We start from the raw sequence: 20588 nt of genomic DNA, 5'->3' as shown, positions 1-20588 counted from the left end.
CTGTAAGGAACCTTTTCCTATTTAGCTGCCGGAATCACCTTTGTTTCACCCATAATAAGTGCCCCCTTGTCCTTTAGTATGGTCTTTGGAAGGAATAAGTCATGCGCCAGTCCTTTGTACTGACTACACAAATGGTTCTACATTTAAATGAGATATCCTCGGAGTTGTCTTTTTTCTAAGCTAAAGAAGCCCAACTTTTCCAACCTCTCACCATACGAGAGGCCTTTCATTCCTTGTAATGATCTAGTTTCCCACCTTTGACCTGACTCTAACTTCTTTATATCTTTTTTAAAATGTATAGGCAAAAAAATCATCCCATATGCTAAGGTTGCCTCACAAGTGATTTATAAATGGGTAACAATACATTGGGATCTCAGGATTTTATCTTTTTATACACCCTAAAATTTTGTTTGCTTTTGCCGCTGCTGCTTGACATTGAGTACACACACTTATTATTATTATTATTATTATTATTATTATTATTATTATTAGCGTTTTTTATCATTGTGGAATTTAGATTTTTGGAAATGTCTTAATCTTAGCTGAGGTGAAGAACTCCCAACTTGAAAGTGACTTAATTTTGCTTATGAATTCTAAATCCTCTGATCTAATTTTTCTTTGAGTATATCAGGATGTTAAATGGGAAAAATAAAACATGTATGAGAAACGATGACTGTTTTGTAAAGCTTTTAAAAATCCTTTGTTGTCAATCCAATTACTATTGTTCCTTTTACCTTTTATGATTTAGATTCTACTTGGGAATTTTTTAGGCTGATTTTGGATCTTTGCATGAAGGTATTGAAACAAGACGGGAAATACTTCACTCAGGTAAGTAGTAACCAAACTGAAGTTCTACCCAAATGTGAAATACATTTATCAGAGCACTGTAAAACACCCAGAATTGGTGTATGCTGAACCTCCCCAATTTTGCCAGTCCAGAAAATAGTGATTGCTGGCAAAATGAAATCAATACAAATTAAACCTATGCATTCTTTATCAATGGGTTTCAATGGTGATTGACGCCACTGTATGACTTTTTTGGAAGCATCCATATAATTTATAGCTCCTGGTAAATATACAAAACAGATGCCTACAGTGGCATGTCAGTTTGGACACCCCTGGTCAAAATTGTGATTGTGAACAGTTAAGCAAGTTGAAGTTTAATTGATCTCTAAAAGGCCTAAAGTTAAAGATGACACATTTCATTTGTATTTTAGACAAAAGTATATATATATTTTAAAATCTTTTACATTTTTAAAAAATACAAAAAAGAAAACTGGCCAATGGTAAAGTATGGGCACCCTGCATAGTTAGTTCTTAGTAGCGACCCCTTTATAAAGCATTACAGCTTGCAAACTATTTTTGAAGCCAAACAAGAGTTTTTTCGATTCTTGTTGAGGGATTTTCATCCATTCTTCTTAGGAATTCTTCCAGTTCTGTAAGATTTCTGGGTCGTCTTGCATGCACTGCTATTTTGAGATCTAGCCACAGATTTTCATTGATTTTTCAGATCATGGGATTGTTGGGGCCATTGTAAAACCTTCAGCTTGCGCCTTTTGATGTGGTCTATTGTATGTGTTGACTTTTAGGATCATTATCCATTTGTTGAAGCCATCCTCTTTTCATCTTAAGCTTTTTTACAGAAGTGGTTATGTTTGCATCAAGACTTTGTTGAAATTTCATTGAATCTCTTCTTCCCTCTACTCGTGAAATGTTCCCTGTGCCATTGGCTGCAACACAACCGCAAAGCATGATTGATCCACCCCCTTGCTTAATGGTTGACAAGATGTTATTTTCCTGAAATTCTGTGCCCTTTTTTCTACACACATACCTTTGATCATTGTGGCCAAAACTATTTTAACCTCATCGTTCCAGAGAACTTGTTCCAAAAGCATCAGGCTTGTTTAGATGTTCTTTTGCATACTTCTGATTCTGAATTTTACTCTGAGTACACAGGAGAGGTTTTCTTATGATGACTCTCTAATGACGATCATATTTGTGCAGGTACCTCTGAACAGTAGAATAATGTACTACAACTCCAGAGTTTCTAAATCTTTCTGAAGGTCTTTTGCAGTCAAGCGGGGGTCCTGATTTTCCTCTCTAGAAATCCCACGAGCAGCTATCACTGAAATTTTCTTGGTCTTCTAGACTTTATTTTGACCTAAACTGTTCCTGTTAACTGCCATTTTTTAATTACATTTCAAAATGAGGAAAGGGCAACTTGAAAATGCTTTACTATCTTCTTAAAACCTTCTCCTGCTTTTGTGGGCTTCCACCATTTTCATTTTCAGAGTGCTAGGCAGCTGCTTAGAAGAACCCATGGCTGCTGTTTTTTTGGCACAAGGTTAGAAGAGGCTAGAGTTTTATACAGGTGGGAAATTTGCTTAACCTAGCCCTTCCTAACAATGATGGTAAAAACGAGCCATAACCCTAACAGACTAATTGGTGTCTGAAACCTTGGTAAAAGTTATCTGAGCACAGAAAGCATCAGCCCATTTTTCTTTTTGTAATTTCTAAAATGTTAAAAATTACATTAAATTTTTTGCCTAAAATACAAAGGAAATGTGTCATCTTTAATTTTAGGCCTTTTAGAGATCATTTCATCTTCAACTTGCTTAACTGTTCACAAAAACAGTAATTTTGACCAGGGGTGCACAAACCTTAACATGCCACTGTAGATGCAATGTAAACATAGTCTAATAGAAGCATACCATATATTTTTAAATACTTAATCTTTAGTTAAAGGGGTTGTCTGGTCAAAAATAAAAGTTCAGGGGGGTTTGTATGTCACCCTTAATTCACCTGACCACTGCAGCCAATCAGCAGTTCTGCTGCTCTTGGAATGATTACATTTCCTTTTCCTGTGTCAGTGAAGACCACAGCGAGGATTGCGCAGGATCTAGCTGGCTGCCGGTAGGTGAATATCTCTTATTTTATTTTTTCACTGCTTCAGTCCCCTAGGGAAAACTTTTTTTTTTTTTGCCAGGACACCACCTTTAGCTGTTTTAACATTGAGACTATTCAGAAATCACAAATTTTTATGTTGTCTAGTGGCCAAAGAATACAGTATTCATATCTAATTCAGACATAGTGTTTGACAAGTGTGACCAGCTTTTTACTATTAATGCTGCCTATGCAGCATCAATAGTAAAAAGATCTAATGTTCAAAATAATTAAAAAAAATTTAAAAAAAGATTATTCTCACCTTCTGACGGCCCCCGATCTCCTCAGCGGTGCATGCGGTGGCTTCCGTTCCCAGGGATGCTGTGTGCGAAGGACCTGGGATGACGTCACGGTCACGTGACCGTGATGTCATCCCAGGTCCTTCGCACACAGCATCCCTGGGAACAGAAGCTGCCGCGTGCACCGCTGAGAGGCGGGAGGACTCCGGGGGCCATCGGAAGGTGAGTATATCACAATTTTGTATTTTAATTCCTTTTTTTTTTTTTTTTTTGCAGTGATATGGTGCCCAGTCCGTGGAGGAGAGTCTCCTCTCCTCCACCCTGGGTACCAACCGCACATGATCTGCTTACTTCCCGCATGGTGGGCATAGCCCCATGCGGGAAGTAAGTGGATCAATGCATTCCTGTGTGTGCGGAATCCCCGCGATTCCACAAATTAATGAACATGCTACGTCTTTTTCCAGAATGCGGTTCCGCTCAGGAAAAAAACGCAGCATGTGCATACAAAATGCGGATTGCATTCTTTTAATAGGATGCTTAATGTGAGTGTTTTTTTCGCGGTTTTATCGCGTTTTTATAGCGATAAAATCCGGAACGTGTGCACACAGCCTGAAGGATTAGATAGATTGGGAGAAATGGTAGGGTATTGTATAATTGAGTAAATTAGAAAATACATTTTATGTGCTGGACCACCCCTTGATGCTAAGCCTTTTTTTGCGAAACCGTGCCCATATTCTAGACACTGTCTAGCTAGAGAAAAAAGTGTTTGCAAGACATTGTTTGGCACATACATAGCCAGAATTGTGGTGCAGCCTGGGCACATTCAGTTTAGTTTTGTAGTTTTCTCACCTTTTTGTATTGCTCAGGAATATTACCTCATTGTTTACCTCTAGAATGTTCTTTTTGCTGTAGCGAGAGGTGCTCAGTGCCTCCTATAGTAGTTTTTTCCAGGCTATGTGGAGCCAGTGCACTATGCTTTTCACTGTTGAATAGTTTCCATAATAGTGCCTCAAAACAGGGATGCATGGCTTTAATGAAACCTAGGCCTGGGAGATGTAATTCCAAACTTTCATCTGTGGGCTGTTCCTTATTTTAAGGCAGGGACGTGTCATTGTCAGGTTCTAATTATGGAACTTTCAGTCTTTGCTGTTACAATTAGCGTAAATTACTCTTCCTAATGATAATAGGTATAAGTACAGTAAAATTGCTTTAATAAGGCCTTACCGTTACATGACAGCTGTTAAATTATCAAACATTAGAAATGATCAGACGGACCCAGGGAAATACTGTAAATGCCCTGAAGCCAAGAAAACTAATTATGCATACATTATGCAGCTACATTTTCATTAATTAGAAGAGCCGACTAATTGGCAATTGCGAAATCTCCACTGCTGCATTCTGGGTTATAAAGAAGTTCTGTGCAGGAAGCTAGTGCCAGGATTTCAGATGCTGGACTTGTGAAAAGTTCCTTTAGGTTGTCTGTAGTCCTGCTGGGCTTTGGGATGAAGAACATAAGGGAAAGCTTCATTCTGTCACCTTAAGAAAATGTATCGTCTGAAAATGAGCAATGATTTAAATTAAGATTTTTTTATTTTCTTTTTACATTATGTGACTGCGTGTGTTTTATCATGTTAAACACTGTAGAATATGCAGTATGGTAGTTCCTATTCTCTGCACGTCAATTTTCAGCTTCGCTGTGTAGACTAGGGCAGTGTCAGTAGTGTAATCTCATCATTGGAGGGCATGGAGTATAATGACAGATGACCTCTCTATTCGTTAGTCACTTTATAATGTAATGTTACGTATTTTTGTAATAAACTTTATCACATCCAAACGGATTGGCAGCACTCCGTGCTGGTAATATAGCAGTCAGTCCCCTTTTCTGGCATAGTTCCCAATCACCAGGCCTACATAATACATGTGAGTTTCCCTGGGCTTTTCTCCAAGAGTATATGTCATTATACAAAGGCATATAAAAGTTTGGGCACCCCTGGTAAAAATTACTGTTATTGTGAACAGTTAAGCAAGATGAAGATCTCTAAAAGGCCTAAAGTTAAAGAAGACACATTTCCTTTGTATTTCAGGCAAAAAATATATATATTTTCATCATTTACATTTTGCAAATTACAAACGGGAAAATGTGCCAGTGCAAAAGTTTTGGCATCTTTGGAGTTTTGTTTGCTCTGATAACTTTGACCAAGGTTTCCGACCTTAATTGGCTTGTTAGGAAAGGCCAGGTGATGCCAAATTCTTAGCTTTATAAAAACCCAGCCTCCTCTAACATTGTGCAAAAAAACAGCAGCCATGGGTTCTTCAAAGCAGCTGCGTAGCACTCTGAAAATGGTGGAGGCCCACAAAGCCAGAGAAGGCTATAAAAAGATGGAAAAATGTTTTCAAGTTGCCCCTTCCTCAGTTTGAAATGTGTTTAAAAAATGGCAGCTAGCAGGAACAGTGGAGGTCAAGATAAGATCTGGAAGACTAAGCAAAATTTCAGGGAGAGCTGCTCGTGGAATTGCTAGAGTGCCAAATCAGAACCCCCGCTTGACTGCAAAAGACCTTCAGAAAGATTTAGCAGGCTCTGGAGTTATGGTACATTGTTCTACTGTTCATTGACACTGGCATAGAAGAGTCCTCAGAATAAAACCTCTGAATGCTATGGCTAACCATTGTCCCCATACCTTCTCACACTTTTATAAGCACACCTCCTATACGTATAGAAGGGTTAATATAATGGAATATATTTATTGACTAATTGCAGCCACTGGAGCATACAAGGGACTTCCGTGGATTTAGCTGCCATTATAATTATTTTTCTAGCACAGACAATCGGAAATCTAAGAAATAGTTTATCATGGGATACTTCAATAAGTTCATGTGTAATACTCAGCAGGCACACTGTAGAGGACAGCACCCCAGGGAACTAAAAGTGTTCATGAAGATATAGAAGCAGCTCAGACCAGAATGGATGAATTTTCAGACAGGACCAAATCAAGTGCAGAAAGGAGGCCACAACTGCTTGGCAATGAAAACGCAAATCATCCAGATCATCACAGACCTCCTCAACCTTTCCAGGGTATAGTAAACACTGTTTAGACATTTTCTCTGGATCAAACATTCCTTAGCACTCGCCACTGAGGAATAAAATGTATCTTCCACTCCTCCACCATCAAGTCTTATTTCCAACATCATTGCTCTCAACCCCATAGCAAGTCCAGGTAGTTTATGTCTTTTATTTCAAGCACACCGCATGCAACAAATACAGGTCGTTGTTAATTGCATTAGGTATGCATGACACAATACCTAATGTGTAGATGGCTGCTCTTTAAATCATTTTATTCGGGGGATTGAATAATTCTAAGACTGCAGTAGTCAATGAAAGTGGCATTTTACGTTGAATTTGGAGAAACTGTTTGGCTAATTTGCAATGGGGAGTCAATAATTTTGATTGCAAGTCTGCCTAAAGATTATTAGTTTACTGTCATTTTTTGCCCATCAAACTCCCATTGATTGCAGCTGCCAATAAAGGAAAGTTTGGTGCTGATTTATTTATACTGGTATTTTAATAAAGGGCTCTCTGGAGTACAATGCAGCAAATTTATTAAGAGGTCTACCTAATGAATTTGGTACATCTTTTCTGTGGCGTGGGCCACCTGCCCGAAGTGCTACCCCAGTCAGCACTTTTAGTAAACTTGACAGGTGGCATAGCCATGCCCCATCCCTCCCTGTTTCCTCCCTGACTCTGCCCATTTTTCTGTAGCTGAGCTGTGCAAAAATTCTGCGACTTTTAGAAGTGCTTAAGGGTATGTTCACACTGGGCGTTTTTGCTGCGTTTTTTATGCAAATTTTCAGCTGCTTTTGTCATCAAGATTTTGTGCTTTGCTGCTTTTTTTGGACATGGAGCTTGTCGCTTCTGTCAGCGTTTTTGCAGCGTTTTTCATCCATTGGCTTGAATGGGTGTTGAAAAAACGCAGCAAAAAGCTGGAAATAATGATACCTGCATTTTTTTTTTCTGCAGAAAAGTCATGGACATTAGCATGGACAAAGAGACACAAGTTAGCCCCAAAAACGCACCAAACACGCACCTAATAAACCTGTGTTTTTGCTGCGGCTTCTTTCCTGCCAAGAAATCAGGTTTTGCTGCAGGTAAAAACGCCCAGTGTGAACTTACCCTAACTACGTTTTTTGTCGAAAACACTTTGAATAGTGGTGAAGCTTTACAGCTTTTATCTGCAGCTAAAATCATTCATCATCAATAGACATGTTTTTCCTTTTTACGTTTCTGTCCTTCACTTGTCTAGCAGAGGACAATGGGAAGGGTTCACTGAGGTTCTGCATCAGATAATGTGGTGATATCAGGGTAAATGTAATCTTTTTTTTGTCTCATCCAATAGAATGGTTATAAACAGCAGACTTCTCAGGGTAATGGCTTCCTACGAGCTATACAAGCTTGGAAATGAAAGGTCACCTTCTTTTTCTGTATAAAAGGAGAACATCACTCCACATTAACCCGGGCAATGTCCTAGCCTTGGGATAGATGGAAATGGAAGAATTCATGGTGATAGCTTTGTACATTTCACTGGAAATGTTTGTATGAGGAATAATGCCAAGGTTAAATATACAGCCGCATTTAGATATATCAATCCTACCGGGTCACAGAAAATGAGACCTTTCCGACCTCTACTTGCAGACATCTTTTGACAAAACTTTCGCAGTCCGGAGTCTCTATTTTTCTTCAGTATTTCTTGCTGTTTTCTCAGTCTACGAAGCTTTTAGGATTGGTCTTCTGCTGGTGTGGTCTCTTTGGGTCTATCAGACAGGGCTTTGGATCCAACTGGATCAGTTCAAGTAACGTGTTTTAGAACTTCATTCATAGTCCGTTAGAAACATTTAGCCTGGCCATGATTTCATGCTGAGTTAGTCCTACTTTGCTTAGATGTACAAATTTACTTCTAATGCTTTTATTCATTTTTGGGACTCCCGACTTGAATTCCCAGCGATCAGCTGTAATCCGTAGCGAAATCTGGTAATAACTGTTCAGTTCACCTGCAGCACCACCACAGGGGAAACTAAGCATTGCAGTCTGCTCCTCCAAATCACCGGCTTAGCCGTGTAATGCAGTACAGGACAGGTCCTCCAGAGAGATGCTGTTGGTACCTAGTCTCCACTTTGGCCAAGACAAGAGGATGCTGACCAGAATTTCATCCTCTCTTTGTATTTAGGGTATATAAATATAGGTTTTGTAAGACTAGGTTCACATTTGCTTCATTTTTACGGGAAGAAAATATGCCGCATGCTGTGCTCTGCTATTTTTTTTTTACCAAACAGCCCTTTCTATAGTCGAGGGCCGTTTTTGTCTTTCGTACGATGGATTTGTTTCTTGCACAAGTTAAACCATTCACTTAAAGAGAACCTGTCAGTACGATTTTGATTGTAATGTAAAGGCACGGCCATAATGGCGCTGTTATACAGAATAAATACATACCTGTAGTGAAGAAATCCGCATCCTGGTGGTTGTTTAATCAGTATTGGACTTTTGGGTGAAATAAGCTTTTGGTGCATAGGGCAGGACCGTGAGTAGGGTCTTCAGCTCCTGCGCCGGCCCCTCCACTTGCCTTTGGCGTGTGTATCTTCCTTCTTTTCTAAAGTTTGTGCCAGCACCATTATTGAGCAGATGAATCTTCTGGAAATTATCAGCAAAATGGCGCTGGTGTTGGCACATGAACAGATTTGGATCTCTGCTCAATGACCAGCCATCTGGCCATACAGTCCGCTAAGCTGACGGGTACGATCACCCGCTAAGCTGACACATAATGCTGACCTCCACCTGCAGGTGCACAGAAAACATGTACAATTTTGCCGCTAATACTTCTGTGTTCCTGCGCACTTCTGCACTGATTCATCACTGCAGGTCGTGTGGCTTTTGACACTTGTGCCAGATCAGCGTATCATTTATGCTTTTAGAAGATCTTGGTATCAATTATGCCGTAGTCCAAGGTTTCAACAGCCGCCATTAGATGCTGATTACAGTAGACATAAGTCATCCCAATTTGCACATACACAATCAGATATTTGTCAAACAGATAAGAGATCACACAACTTTCCGATGACCTAGCATTTATTAGTTTCTTACAGGAATGCTTGAAGATAACATAGGTCAACAAAAAAAAATTTTTTTTCTGGTGTCCAAAATATTTTAATGAATTTGGGGTATTTTTGGGGTGCTGATTCTGAATATGCTATCAGTTTTGCCAGATTGGCTCAAGTTTTTGAGATTTTTGGTATCTTATTTATAGCACTTGTTGGTAAATGCGACGCATCATCTCATTAATTTCTTTGGATTAGTACTTGAAGATCTGAGCAGTTCTCAATATAGTTTTGTGTTAATTAGTGTTCTAAAAGTTTGTTCATAGCTTGATTTTTGCACTAACTTTATGTTGTTGTCTGTTTTCCAGTGAAAAGCATGAACTCATCAAGAAGAAGTTGTCTTAACGATCCAGACTCATTCTGTTACATTTGTGGTGAATACACACTGCCAAAACATAGAAGAAACATAACAGACTTCGTAAAAAAAGTGTATTTTGCCTATTTTGGGGTTATGCTTGGGGACCAAGACAAGTTTTGGGCACCACACATAGTGTGCAAAGCATGTATCGAATTATTACGAAAATGGAGCAAAGGACAAAGAAAAAGCTTCAAATTTGGTGTTCCAATGGTGTGGAGAGAGCCAAAAAATCATCATGATGGCTGTTATTTCTGTGCAGTGCAAGTGCAAGGATTCATTAAGCATAAGAAATGAAAATGGGAGTAACATGGAATCTGCAAGAAGGCCTGTCCCTCATTGTGAAGATGTGCCTGTACCTGTGTTTACCATAAATAACAGTCATCATGATGATTTTTTGGCTCTCTCCACACCATTGGAACACCAAATTTGAAGCTTTTTCTTTGTCCTTTGCTCCATTTTCGTAATAATTCGATACATGCTTTGCACACTATGTGTGGTGCCCAAAACTTGTCTTGGTCCCCAAGCATAACCCCAAAATAGGCAAAATACACTTTTTTTACGAAGTCTGTTATGTTTCTTCTATGTTTTGGCAGTGTGTATTCACCACAAATGTAACAGAATGAGTCTGGATCGTTAAGACAACTTCTTCTTGATGAGTTCATGCTTTTCACTGGAAAACAGACAACAACATAAAGTTAGTGCAAAAATCAAGCTATGAACAAACTTTTAGAACACTAATTAACACAAAACTATATTGAGAACTGCTCAGTTCAAGTACTAATCCAAAGAAATTAATGAGATGATGCGTCGCATTTACCAACAAGTGCTATAAATAAGATACCAAAAATCTCAAAAACTTGAGCCAATCTGGCAAAACTGATGACATATTCAGAATCAGCACCCCAAAAATACCCTAAATTCGATGAAATATCTTTGGCACCAAAAATGCTGTTGACCAGTGTAAGTTGCTTTCACACAGGTTTTGAGTTGCCCTTATGTGTAATGTCATTATTCGATGTCACCCCTTATATGCAACGATATAATTAATCAACTGTTGTCTGATCATTTCTCAGTTTGACAAATGTTCTTTGAATAGTGACCTAGAAATTGTACCGAACCTCCTATGTCTTCATTTTGTACAATTTTTTTTTTCCGTTAATTGGATGACTTATCGAATAGGTCATTTCCGCTCCACAGGTTTTAGGTGGTTGCAGATTTGGCGTTTCAGGTTCTGCAGGCTGAGATATCACATTTCTGTAAAGCAGTTGTATTATATTTTGCTCTTTATCTCGTGCTCTGCACTCGGTCTTCTCTGGAAACCTCCTGCATTGATGGTGTGTCATTACCACGTGTCACCAGGGCACCAATACATCAGCAATGAGATTCTGTGGTGCGTGCCAGAACACGGAGATCCCATGTAGACATTCGCTGACTGCACACCTGATGCAAAGGAGGATTTCTGGACCCTGCCTATCAATAGTCACATATGGAGTAGACTGACATTTTAAGAGAATGTATTATTATCAGAAAATGACCTCTTGCTTAAGTCTTTCTTTTATTGTTTGTTTTGACAATGTTTTTTTTATCTCTTGAGGTTACAATCTTTATTAACCCCTTAACGACCAAGTGTATTTCAGTTTTTGCGCTTTCGTTTTTTGCTCCCCTCCTTCTCAGAGCCATAACTTTTTTTATTTTTTGGTCAATATGGCCATGTGATGGCTTGTTTTTTGCAGGACAAGATGTATCTTTGAACTACACCATTAGTTTTAACATATTATGTACTGGAAAACAGGAAACAAAAATTCAAAGTGTGGTGAAATTGCAAAAAAAAAAAAAGTGCAACTGCACAGTTGTGGTTTTTTTGTTTGTTTTTTTTTTATACCATGTTCACTATATGGTAAAACGGAATATGTGTATATATATTTTTATTATTATTATTTTGTTTTGAATGGGGCGAAGGGGGTGATTATAATTTTTTTTTTTTTTTTTTTACTTTTTGCATGATTCAATAGTCTCCATTGGAGACTAGAAGCTGCAGTTGTCTGACCGCTTGTGCTACATCCAGGTGATGATCAGATCGCCTGTGTGTAGCAGAAATGCTCACTTGTTATGAGTGCCGACCACCTGACGATGCTCATAGCAATCTGGCTATGGCAACCATAGAGGTCTGCTGGAGACCTCTGGTTGCCATGCTGACCTGCGATCATGTGATGGGGTCACTGATTAGTGGGATAAAGGATGCGCTTCTGGTAAGCGCGAGTTAAATACCGCTGTCGGAGATTGACAGCGGCATTTAACTAGTTAACAGCCGCAGGTGGATTGCGATTCCACCCATGGCTGTTGCGGGCACATGTCAGCTGTATAGATCAGCTGGGGCAATTTTAGACTCCCACTTCCAGAAGATATTTCTGAAGTCTCGTTATTATTACAAGCAGGATCACAATGACAGGTGAAAGCTCATCTATACACAGCAGGTAACACTGGGTTCACCATAGGTGTTGTCACAGATTCCCTCATAATCTCATTTGCACATGCTGATTAGCTGCTTCAGTAGAAAAGATAGCCTTTGTAAAGGTACCTTCACACTAAACGATATCGCTAGCGATCCGTGACGTTGCAGCGTCCTGGCTAGCGATATCGTTTAGTTTGACACGCAGCAGCGATCAGGATCCTGCTGTGATATCGCTGGTCGTTGAACAAAGTTCAGAACTTTATTTGGTCGTCAGACCGGCGTGTATCGTCGTGTTTGACACCAAAAGCAACGATACAAGCGATGTTTTACACTGGTAACTAGGGTAAACATCGGGTTACTAAGCGCAGGGCCGCGCTTAGTAACCCGATGTTTACCCTGGTTACCAGTGTAAAATGTAAAAAAAAACAAACAGTACATACTCACCCTCGCGTCCCCCGGCGTCCGCTTCCCACACTGACTGAGCGCCGTAAAGTGAAAGTACAGCACAGCGGTGACGTCACCGCTCTGCTGTTAGGGCCGGCGCTCAGTCAGTGCAGGAAGCGGACGCCGGGGGACGCGAAGGTGAGTATGTAGTGTTTGGTTTTTTTACATTTTACGCTGGTAACCAGGGTAAACATCGGGTTACTAAGCGCGGCCCTGCGCTTAGTAACCCGATGTTTACCCTGGTTACCCGGGGACCACGGCATCGTTGGTCGCTGGAGAGCGGTCTGTGTGACAGCTCTCCAGCGATCAAACAGCGACGCTGCAGCGATCGGCATCGTTGTCGCTATCGCTGCAGCGTCGCTTAATGTGAAGGTACCTTAAGTCTGTTGCTGCTAATGTACATGTGAATTTCCTGCACAAGAAGGATGAGTCTACAGTAACTCCAGTGGCCAATGCGAACACTGCTAAATTCCATTTGATTTCAATACAGATCGTGATATTAAAATTAATATACATTTTTTAATGTACATTTAAGATATAATAACCTTTTGTCATTTTCTGATGACAAATTGCTTTTAAAACCAGGATTGCTCCAACTTTGCCCTGGTTCTTGTTAGAAATCCATCCCTGCGTTTAGTAAGCTGTTACTGCATATCCCAGTCTCCTGTGCACAGTACATTGAGCTGTGTACATAATGTGTCCATTAATGCCTTGACGTTTCTAGCGTTCAGACACATAATGCAGGTTTAAAAGCTGAGACGGCTGTATAGAACGGGGTGCATGGAGGACATCTGCTGGAAAAGAGTTCAGAGTGGCTTTTATTGCATTTTTGTGCAGTAAACCGACTGTAAACAGCTAGAAAACTGTGCTTTTAACTACTGCAGTGACATGATAAAGTCAAATATTGCAATCTCAATGTGTCCACTAGGGGTCAGTATAAGTATAGGAGACTGTCATTCTCTAAATAGGGACTAGGGTGCCTTCACCTCTTCGTGGAACATTAGGTTATTTAGTTTTCACATTTTACAGATTCTATTATTATATATAGTTGGTTCTATACATCAGCCATCTCACTGATCAATTTTCTGTCATATTGGCATGTTTGAGTGGAGCAAAATGGGTGTCTTTACTACTCTTAATCAATTACGCGCTATACATCTTGTGCATTTTGTCATGGGTTTAATGGAAATCTTTGTCTGAGAGCGTATCATTTACATTGGTGTGTTTGTCATCATGTAATCACCAAGTGTTTATGGAAAGACGTCTGCAGAGCCTGGATACCGGATTGTTAGTCTGTCCGTTTCCAGGCTGCAGAGGGTTTACTGTTGTGTATTCTGTACATTTACCGAAAATCCGATATCCTCAGGAAAAACACTTTTTCCGGGAATGAATGTATGTAAAATGCTGATGTTATAAACTTGCAGTCCGCTTCATAGTAATGGAAAAAAAACAGTGAGAAGAAGGATTTGTGCACAGATATGAGGACATTATTATCCTCTGTATAGTGGGCATCGGTCTCGTCAGACATGGCTGAATCCACACCTAGAATGTGTGACCGCTTCTAATATATATGGTAGGTTCTGTGAAAACTCAACTAAACACTGCAGATTCTGCACACAGCTGCTATGTTGCAGGATTTTCACTGGGGATTTTGCTGCTGTGCGGATTCTGTCTGAACCCATCCTTACGATCAACTTTTACCCGTTAATAAATGTGGCTGAACACATTTAGCACATGGAGTGCAGAAAGAGGATGTTTTAGAGCGATCTTACTTTTTGCTTTTTTTTTTTTGTTGTTAAATATTGACATAATGTGTAGCCATTTATTAGCCCTAAATCCATGGCTGGCTACTTTCACACTAGCGTCGGTACGGGGCCATCGCGCTGCGTCGGCCCGACGTACTGACTCATACTGTGGAAGCTCCGCACAACGGGGGCAGCGGATGCTGTTTTTCCACGCATCCGCTGCCCCATTGAGAGGTGCGGGGAGGTGGGGGCGGAGTTCCGGCCGCGCTTGCGCGTCCGGAAATGGCGGACCGTCGGCACAAAAAACATTACATGTAACGTTTTTTGCTGCCGGCGGTCTGCCACAACACGACGCAACCGTTGCACGACGGTTGCGACGTGTGTCAATACGTCACAATGCGTCGCTAATGTTAGTCTATGGGGAAAAAACGCATCCTGCAGACGATTTGCAGGATGCGTTTTTTTGCCAAAAGGACGCATTGCGACGTATGCAAAAAAACGCTAGTGTGAAGGTAGCCTTACACACGTACTGCAATTAGAAGGATTTTCCACTTCCACAAAAATAGACATCAAATGCTTGAAAATAACAAACAAAGCAGGTATCCACCTTCGGCGGGTCAAGCGCCAGCTCCCTGTGACTGTGATGACTAATCATAGAGCTCAGTGATTGGCTGCAGTGGTGATATGCACTGCTGATGTGGCGTCTACGCTGCAGCTAAAGCACTGACACCGGAGCAAGGCATGGGATGTCTGCACTTGGCCTGGGATGGGGGAGCACCTGCTTTGTTGGATACTTTAGGTATTTTTGAGTGTTTGGAGTCCATTTTCCTAAAAATGGAAACCCCCTTTAAGCAGAAGAAATTAAAATACTATTTCCGACACCTCTGGCATAACTTATCTCCAGAGGGAAAAAATGATCAACTAGGAAAAATATTAGAAAAGGCCTCATAGACCCATTTGTGAACACTGGTTACGTTGCCTATAGCAAACTATCAGAACACAACCATTTATTTCTATACCTGTGCTGGCAAAATGAAAGCTGTGCTGTGAATGGTTGCTTATAGACAGGTTTCATAAATCTTCCCCAATCTATGTGGCCATATTTATCCATGTTTTATCTTTGCCATGTACTATGCCTATAGGAATTGACTTGTATCTTGTGCTTATGGCTTAAATATGCTGAGTCCTATTGCGAGAACCATATCAGCGCCATTAGAAGTACTGGTGTCCTCTTATGTGGCAAAGTGACCTCTCTAGGCACAGCATCTAAGGTGGCACTGAAACTTACCAACTCCATATGGCCATACCATTACTGTGCTAAAACTATATTTCCTTAAAGCGAGCCTGTCTGTAGCATTTTGTTCAGTAAACTACAGACAGCGTCAGGTTGGCACCGTTATACTGCATAAAATGATACCTGGGTTGATGAAATTTGTCTTGTGGTTGTTGTGTTATCTTTATTTGTAGTTTTCAGGTAATGAGATTCTCGTGCTTTGGGGTGGCCTGTAGGGTGGTCTTTGTTTTGCTCTGCTAACATATTCATCTGTATGGCTTATGACAGGACACTGATCCATAAGTGACCTGCCCCTATTTTAAATACTGCATAGATTGTTTGGGGGGGAAAAAAAGGAATTCATCAAAATGGCGCTGGTGGCGGTGTCTGCGCAGTAGCATCTATCGCGTTCCAGAATGTCAGCATTAGAAAAGATAAGTACTGGCCATACTGGCTCTCTTAGTGAATAGAACATACTGATCCATGGGACGAGTACATGACTCTTGCTGAAAGGACTGTAGTGTTGAGCTGGGTTGTGGTGAAGTAGTGAGAAACAGCGGAAATAGAAGAAAAGTAGAAATAGGAAAGGTAACGATAGAGAACAATAGAGAGAAGAAAGAAGGAAACTGTGGAAAATGCTGCTAGTTGTAAAGGAAACGTACATAAGACTGTGTACTCGCTGTCTCTTGTATATATTCCCTACCAAGATACCGTTGAGTAAAAAGTTTATTTTTAAATGGTGGTCTCCCTCATTGAATTGTTCAACACCTGGCCTGGGAAACCAGCAACATCGGTTACATGTGGCTTTAACCGGTGTAGCGCCCTCACAGCACAAGTCTACCCGCTCAGCCAGGACTCCCACCTTAATGTAGCGTGCAGGGGCGTAAGACACAAGTACCTCACCCACGGCTACTGGCCCACGCCACGTTACCCCGGCAAAGTGAATGGGATTTCTTAAATCTCATGCACATGCTGCCTATTTTTTCCCTTCCCCATGACAGCACTTATACATGAGAGATGGTCCCAGCCCCCAGGAACAGGAAACCTGCAGAGGAGATAAAAGATGGGGGCGGCACCTCTCTCCTCAGATTGGTTTCCTGTTCCTGCGGGGAGCCTGCGATGCCGGAGGGATCTCTCTCGGTTCGTGCCGGTCTGGAGACTGAGGTCCGCAGCGGGAACAGCTGGTCGGCGCACAGGGGGAGCGATGTGCGGCATTACTCACGGCACGCATGGCTGTTGGATGGCGTCCGTCCCGCTGCGGGCTCCCCGGCGTTCGCTCCTGGCCGGAGGCTGGGCCAGGGTAGGGGGCGTGCCCATCACTAAGCTGATGCCGAAGTGAATGGGATGGCTTCCGGTTCAGACCGGAAGTGGCGTCGCACGCCGGGGGGAGCGGTGTGCTGACACTCCCAGGGGGAGAATGTTCAGGGACGCTCACACCGCTCTCACCCTATAATATTTAAAGAAGCACAGCGCAAGTAACGGTGGCATTAGCTTCTCTGACAATGGCGGATCCGACTGCGGAATCACCGGTTCCGGTGGACATCCCACAGACTCCCGTGGTACTGAGGTTCTGGTGGGTGAGTGCCTTTTGTAAGGCAAAACACGTGAGTAACAGTGTCTTTCTGTATCATGTTATGCAAGGAAAGAAAGCTATGGCCAAACAGAAAAACAAAGTGTGTGCACTCTGTGATAAAGCTCTCCCCAGAACTTATGAGAAGCGGATTTGCCGGCTATGTATAGATAAAACCGTGCCTGAGGAATCCTCATCATTGCTCCAAAACATAAAAGCTGTCGTTAGGGATGAAGTTTAAAATCACAGTAAAAGAGCAGATGAAACAGCATGGGTTACATAGCTATGAAAATCCACCCCCTAGACCTGCCCAAAACTCTGACGTGGAATCAGAAGGTGAACCGGGGGAATTACCACCTGGTGATGACTCAGATTTAGACTCTTCAGACGAAGAGTGTGGTCAGCCGTAAGTATTATCTGAAGACGTGGGGAAACTACTAAAACTAGTTAGATCCACTTTGCGGGTTGAATCGCCAAAAGAACATAAAACAACCCAAGACTCTATGTTTAGTAATCTAGAGGGGAAAAAAACGGAGAGTTTTCCCTTTCCACGAGAATGTATTGAATCTAATTAAAAGAGAGTGGAAAAAAAAACAAATAAAAAAATGTCAGTCCCTCAGGCCCTTATGCAAAAATATCCATTTGATGTTGAAATTTGTGATAAATGGGGAAAAAGCACCTAAACTTGACTCTGCAATTGCGAGTACCTCAAAAGGCATAGCACTTCCCTTCGAGGACATGGGAGTGTTAAAAGATCCTCTTGACAAAAAGGCAGACGCCTTCTTAAAATCGGCATGGGAAGCATCGACATGGGCATTTAAACCAGGGGTGGCCGCTACTTGTATGGCTCGGGCCATGATAAAATGGTTAAAGGAACTGAGCGACCAAATAAGAGACAAATGTCCAAGGGACAGACTCTAGGAAGTAATACCCTCATTACAAAATGCGGTAGGTTTCCTGGTGGATGCCGCCATTGACTCGGTACGGTTTTCTGCCCGTGCATGTGCTCTCTCCAACTCCGGTAGAAGAGCATTGTGGTTAAAAAATTGGACTTCTGACTTTCAGTCAAACTGTGTGCAGCCTTGTGAAGGGCAATATTTATTTGGGAAAGCACTAGATGAAATTCTAGAAAAAGCAGCAGATAAGAAAAAAACACTTCCCTCCTCCCCCTTCTCAAGACGCCGTTGGAATGATACCCGGCGTTCCTTTCGGGGTTCTGGAAAAGTGGGCCAGGGTCGGCCAGGGGATAAGTTCACACGAGGGAAGGCCTGGAATGAGAGAAAATAAAGAGGATATCTCTTTAATAAACCCCCTCAAAAACCAGACCCCAAACAACAATGACGCCGACATCCGGGTGGTGGGGAAGGCTTCGGTTCTTTGTCCATCAGTGGGATAAGTTACAAGTCTCACAATGGGTAATCACCCTATTATCCGAAGGCCTACGGCTGAACTTCACCTTCCTCCCTCCCTCCTCATTGAGTAAAAATCACCCATGTGGCAAAAAGAAACCAGGTGATGCTAGAAAGGGAAGTTCATCTCCTCATGGAAAAACAAGTCCTTATAAAAGTACCTGCACAAGAGATAGGGAAAGGGTTTTACAGTACCCTGTTTCTCACACCAAACCCGGATGGTTCACTAAGAACTATCTTCAACTTAAAATCCCAAAATCAATATATCCGAGTAGAAAAATTCAAAATGGAGATGTTAAAAACAACAGTAAAACTGCTATATCCAGGCTGTTACATGGCAGTTATAGACCTCACAGATACCTACTATCATGTTCCCATTTGTGTAGAACATCAACAATTTTTAAGGTTGGTAGTAGAAATAAATCAAATTCCCACTCCTCTACAGTACCAGTGTCTCCCTTTTGGGGTATCGGTAGCCCCCCGAATTTTTACAAAAATTATCTCAGATAGCATCGTTGGTAAGGAAGGAAAACCTCTTACTAGTACCCTATCTAGACAATTTTCTCCTTATAGCAGACAGCCAGGAAGACTGCATAGAGGCAGTCATAAAAGTACGGAACCTACTGTCCAAACTAGGATGGTTAATAAATTTAAAAAAATCAAAACTGATTCCAGTCCAGATACAGGAATTCCTGAGAATTCAGCTGTACTCAATCAAACAAGTTTGTGTCCTTCCGAACAGGAAAATCGAAGCCATAAAACAAACCCAATCGGCCCGGTCCATCTCGATAAAAGAAGCCATGGCCCTTCTAGGGATGTTGACAGCCACAATTCCGGCGGTTCAATGGGCTCAACTGCATTCAAGAGAGTTACAGTGGTAAATCCTGACCGAGCAGGCAAAGAACCCCTACAATTTAAATCAGAAAATCGCCCTATGGCCACAAGTTCAGGACTCTTTAAATTGATGGCTAAAATTAGAGAATTTAAAAAAGGGGGTGCCATGGTCGATCCCCAATCCGGTGGTACTAACCACGGATGCGAGCCCTCTCGGCTGGGGGGCCCACTTAAAAGATCAGATTCTGCAAGGCAGATGGGATCCTCAAATGGAGTCGGCATCCTCCAACCTAAAGGAACTAACAGCAGTAAGGCAAGCAGTTCTACAAATAAAAGAGACTATCAAAGGAAAACACTAATAATACTGATCGCACCCTTCTGGCCGAAGAGGGCATGGTTCACCTGGCTCAGGCGTATGTCCATATCGGACCCATGGATCCTTCCAGATGTTCCAAATCTACTACAGCAGGGTCCAGTATCCCATCCTCAAGTACACAGCCTACATCTCACTGCCCGGAACTTGAGGGCTTCTGCTAGTAAAGGGATTTTCATCTCCTTTAATTACTACTCTGCTATCCAGCTGGAAAAAAATTACATCCGACAAATATCAGAAAATCTGGGAAAAATTTCTAGAGTTTTCAGGACGACGCCTGTCAAGTACCACTCAAAGTCCCAATAAGTGAAGTCTTGGGGTTCCTCCAAAAAGGGTTGGAACGGGATTTATCTACCAGCGCCCTAAAGGTGCAAGTTTCGGCGCTTGGCGCCTTATTTGATCAAAGATTGGCTAATCACCCCTGGGTGTATAGGTTCATCCGAGCCTCCTTTACAGCCAGACCATTTAAACCTCGGCCAAAGGTAGCTCCCTGGAATCTAAATTTAGTGCTCCAGGCCATAACCTCTCCTCCTTTTGAGCCTCTTAACTCCATCGCAGAAAAAACTCTAACCTTAAAAAAAAGGTTTTCCTGGTTGACCTTACGTCGGCTCGACGCATTAGTGAGATTCAAGCTATCTCTATTGATCCTCCATACACTACCTTTTTGGAGGACAGAATAATAATTAAAACTGACCCGGCCTTCTTACCAAAGGTCAATTCAAAATTCTATAGGGACCAGGAGATAGTTTTACCCTCATTTTGTGCCAACCCAAAATCCCAGGGAGAACAAACCTTTCATTGCCT

General features: G+C 41.6%; 1 protein-coding gene across 1 annotated transcript in view; it reads left to right on the top strand.

Moving 5' to 3' along the window:
• Positions 1–20588, top strand: part of SMS (spermine synthase) — a 215843-nt gene that overhangs the window by 127116 nt on the left and 68139 nt on the right. The window contains exon 9 of the mRNA XM_077294606.1: positions 749–828. Within this exon, the coding sequence (XP_077150721.1) occupies positions 749–828 (80 nt within the window). The remainder of the gene's footprint in view (positions 1–748; positions 829–20588) is intronic.

This window comes from Ranitomeya variabilis, chromosome 3 (assembly GCF_051348905.1).
Source record: "Ranitomeya variabilis isolate aRanVar5 chromosome 3, aRanVar5.hap1, whole genome shotgun sequence".
Taxonomy (NCBI): Eukaryota; Metazoa; Chordata; class Amphibia; order Anura; family Dendrobatidae; genus Ranitomeya; species Ranitomeya variabilis.
Note: the sequence above shows the minus strand (reverse complement) of the source record. Positions and strands in the feature narration are given on the sequence as shown.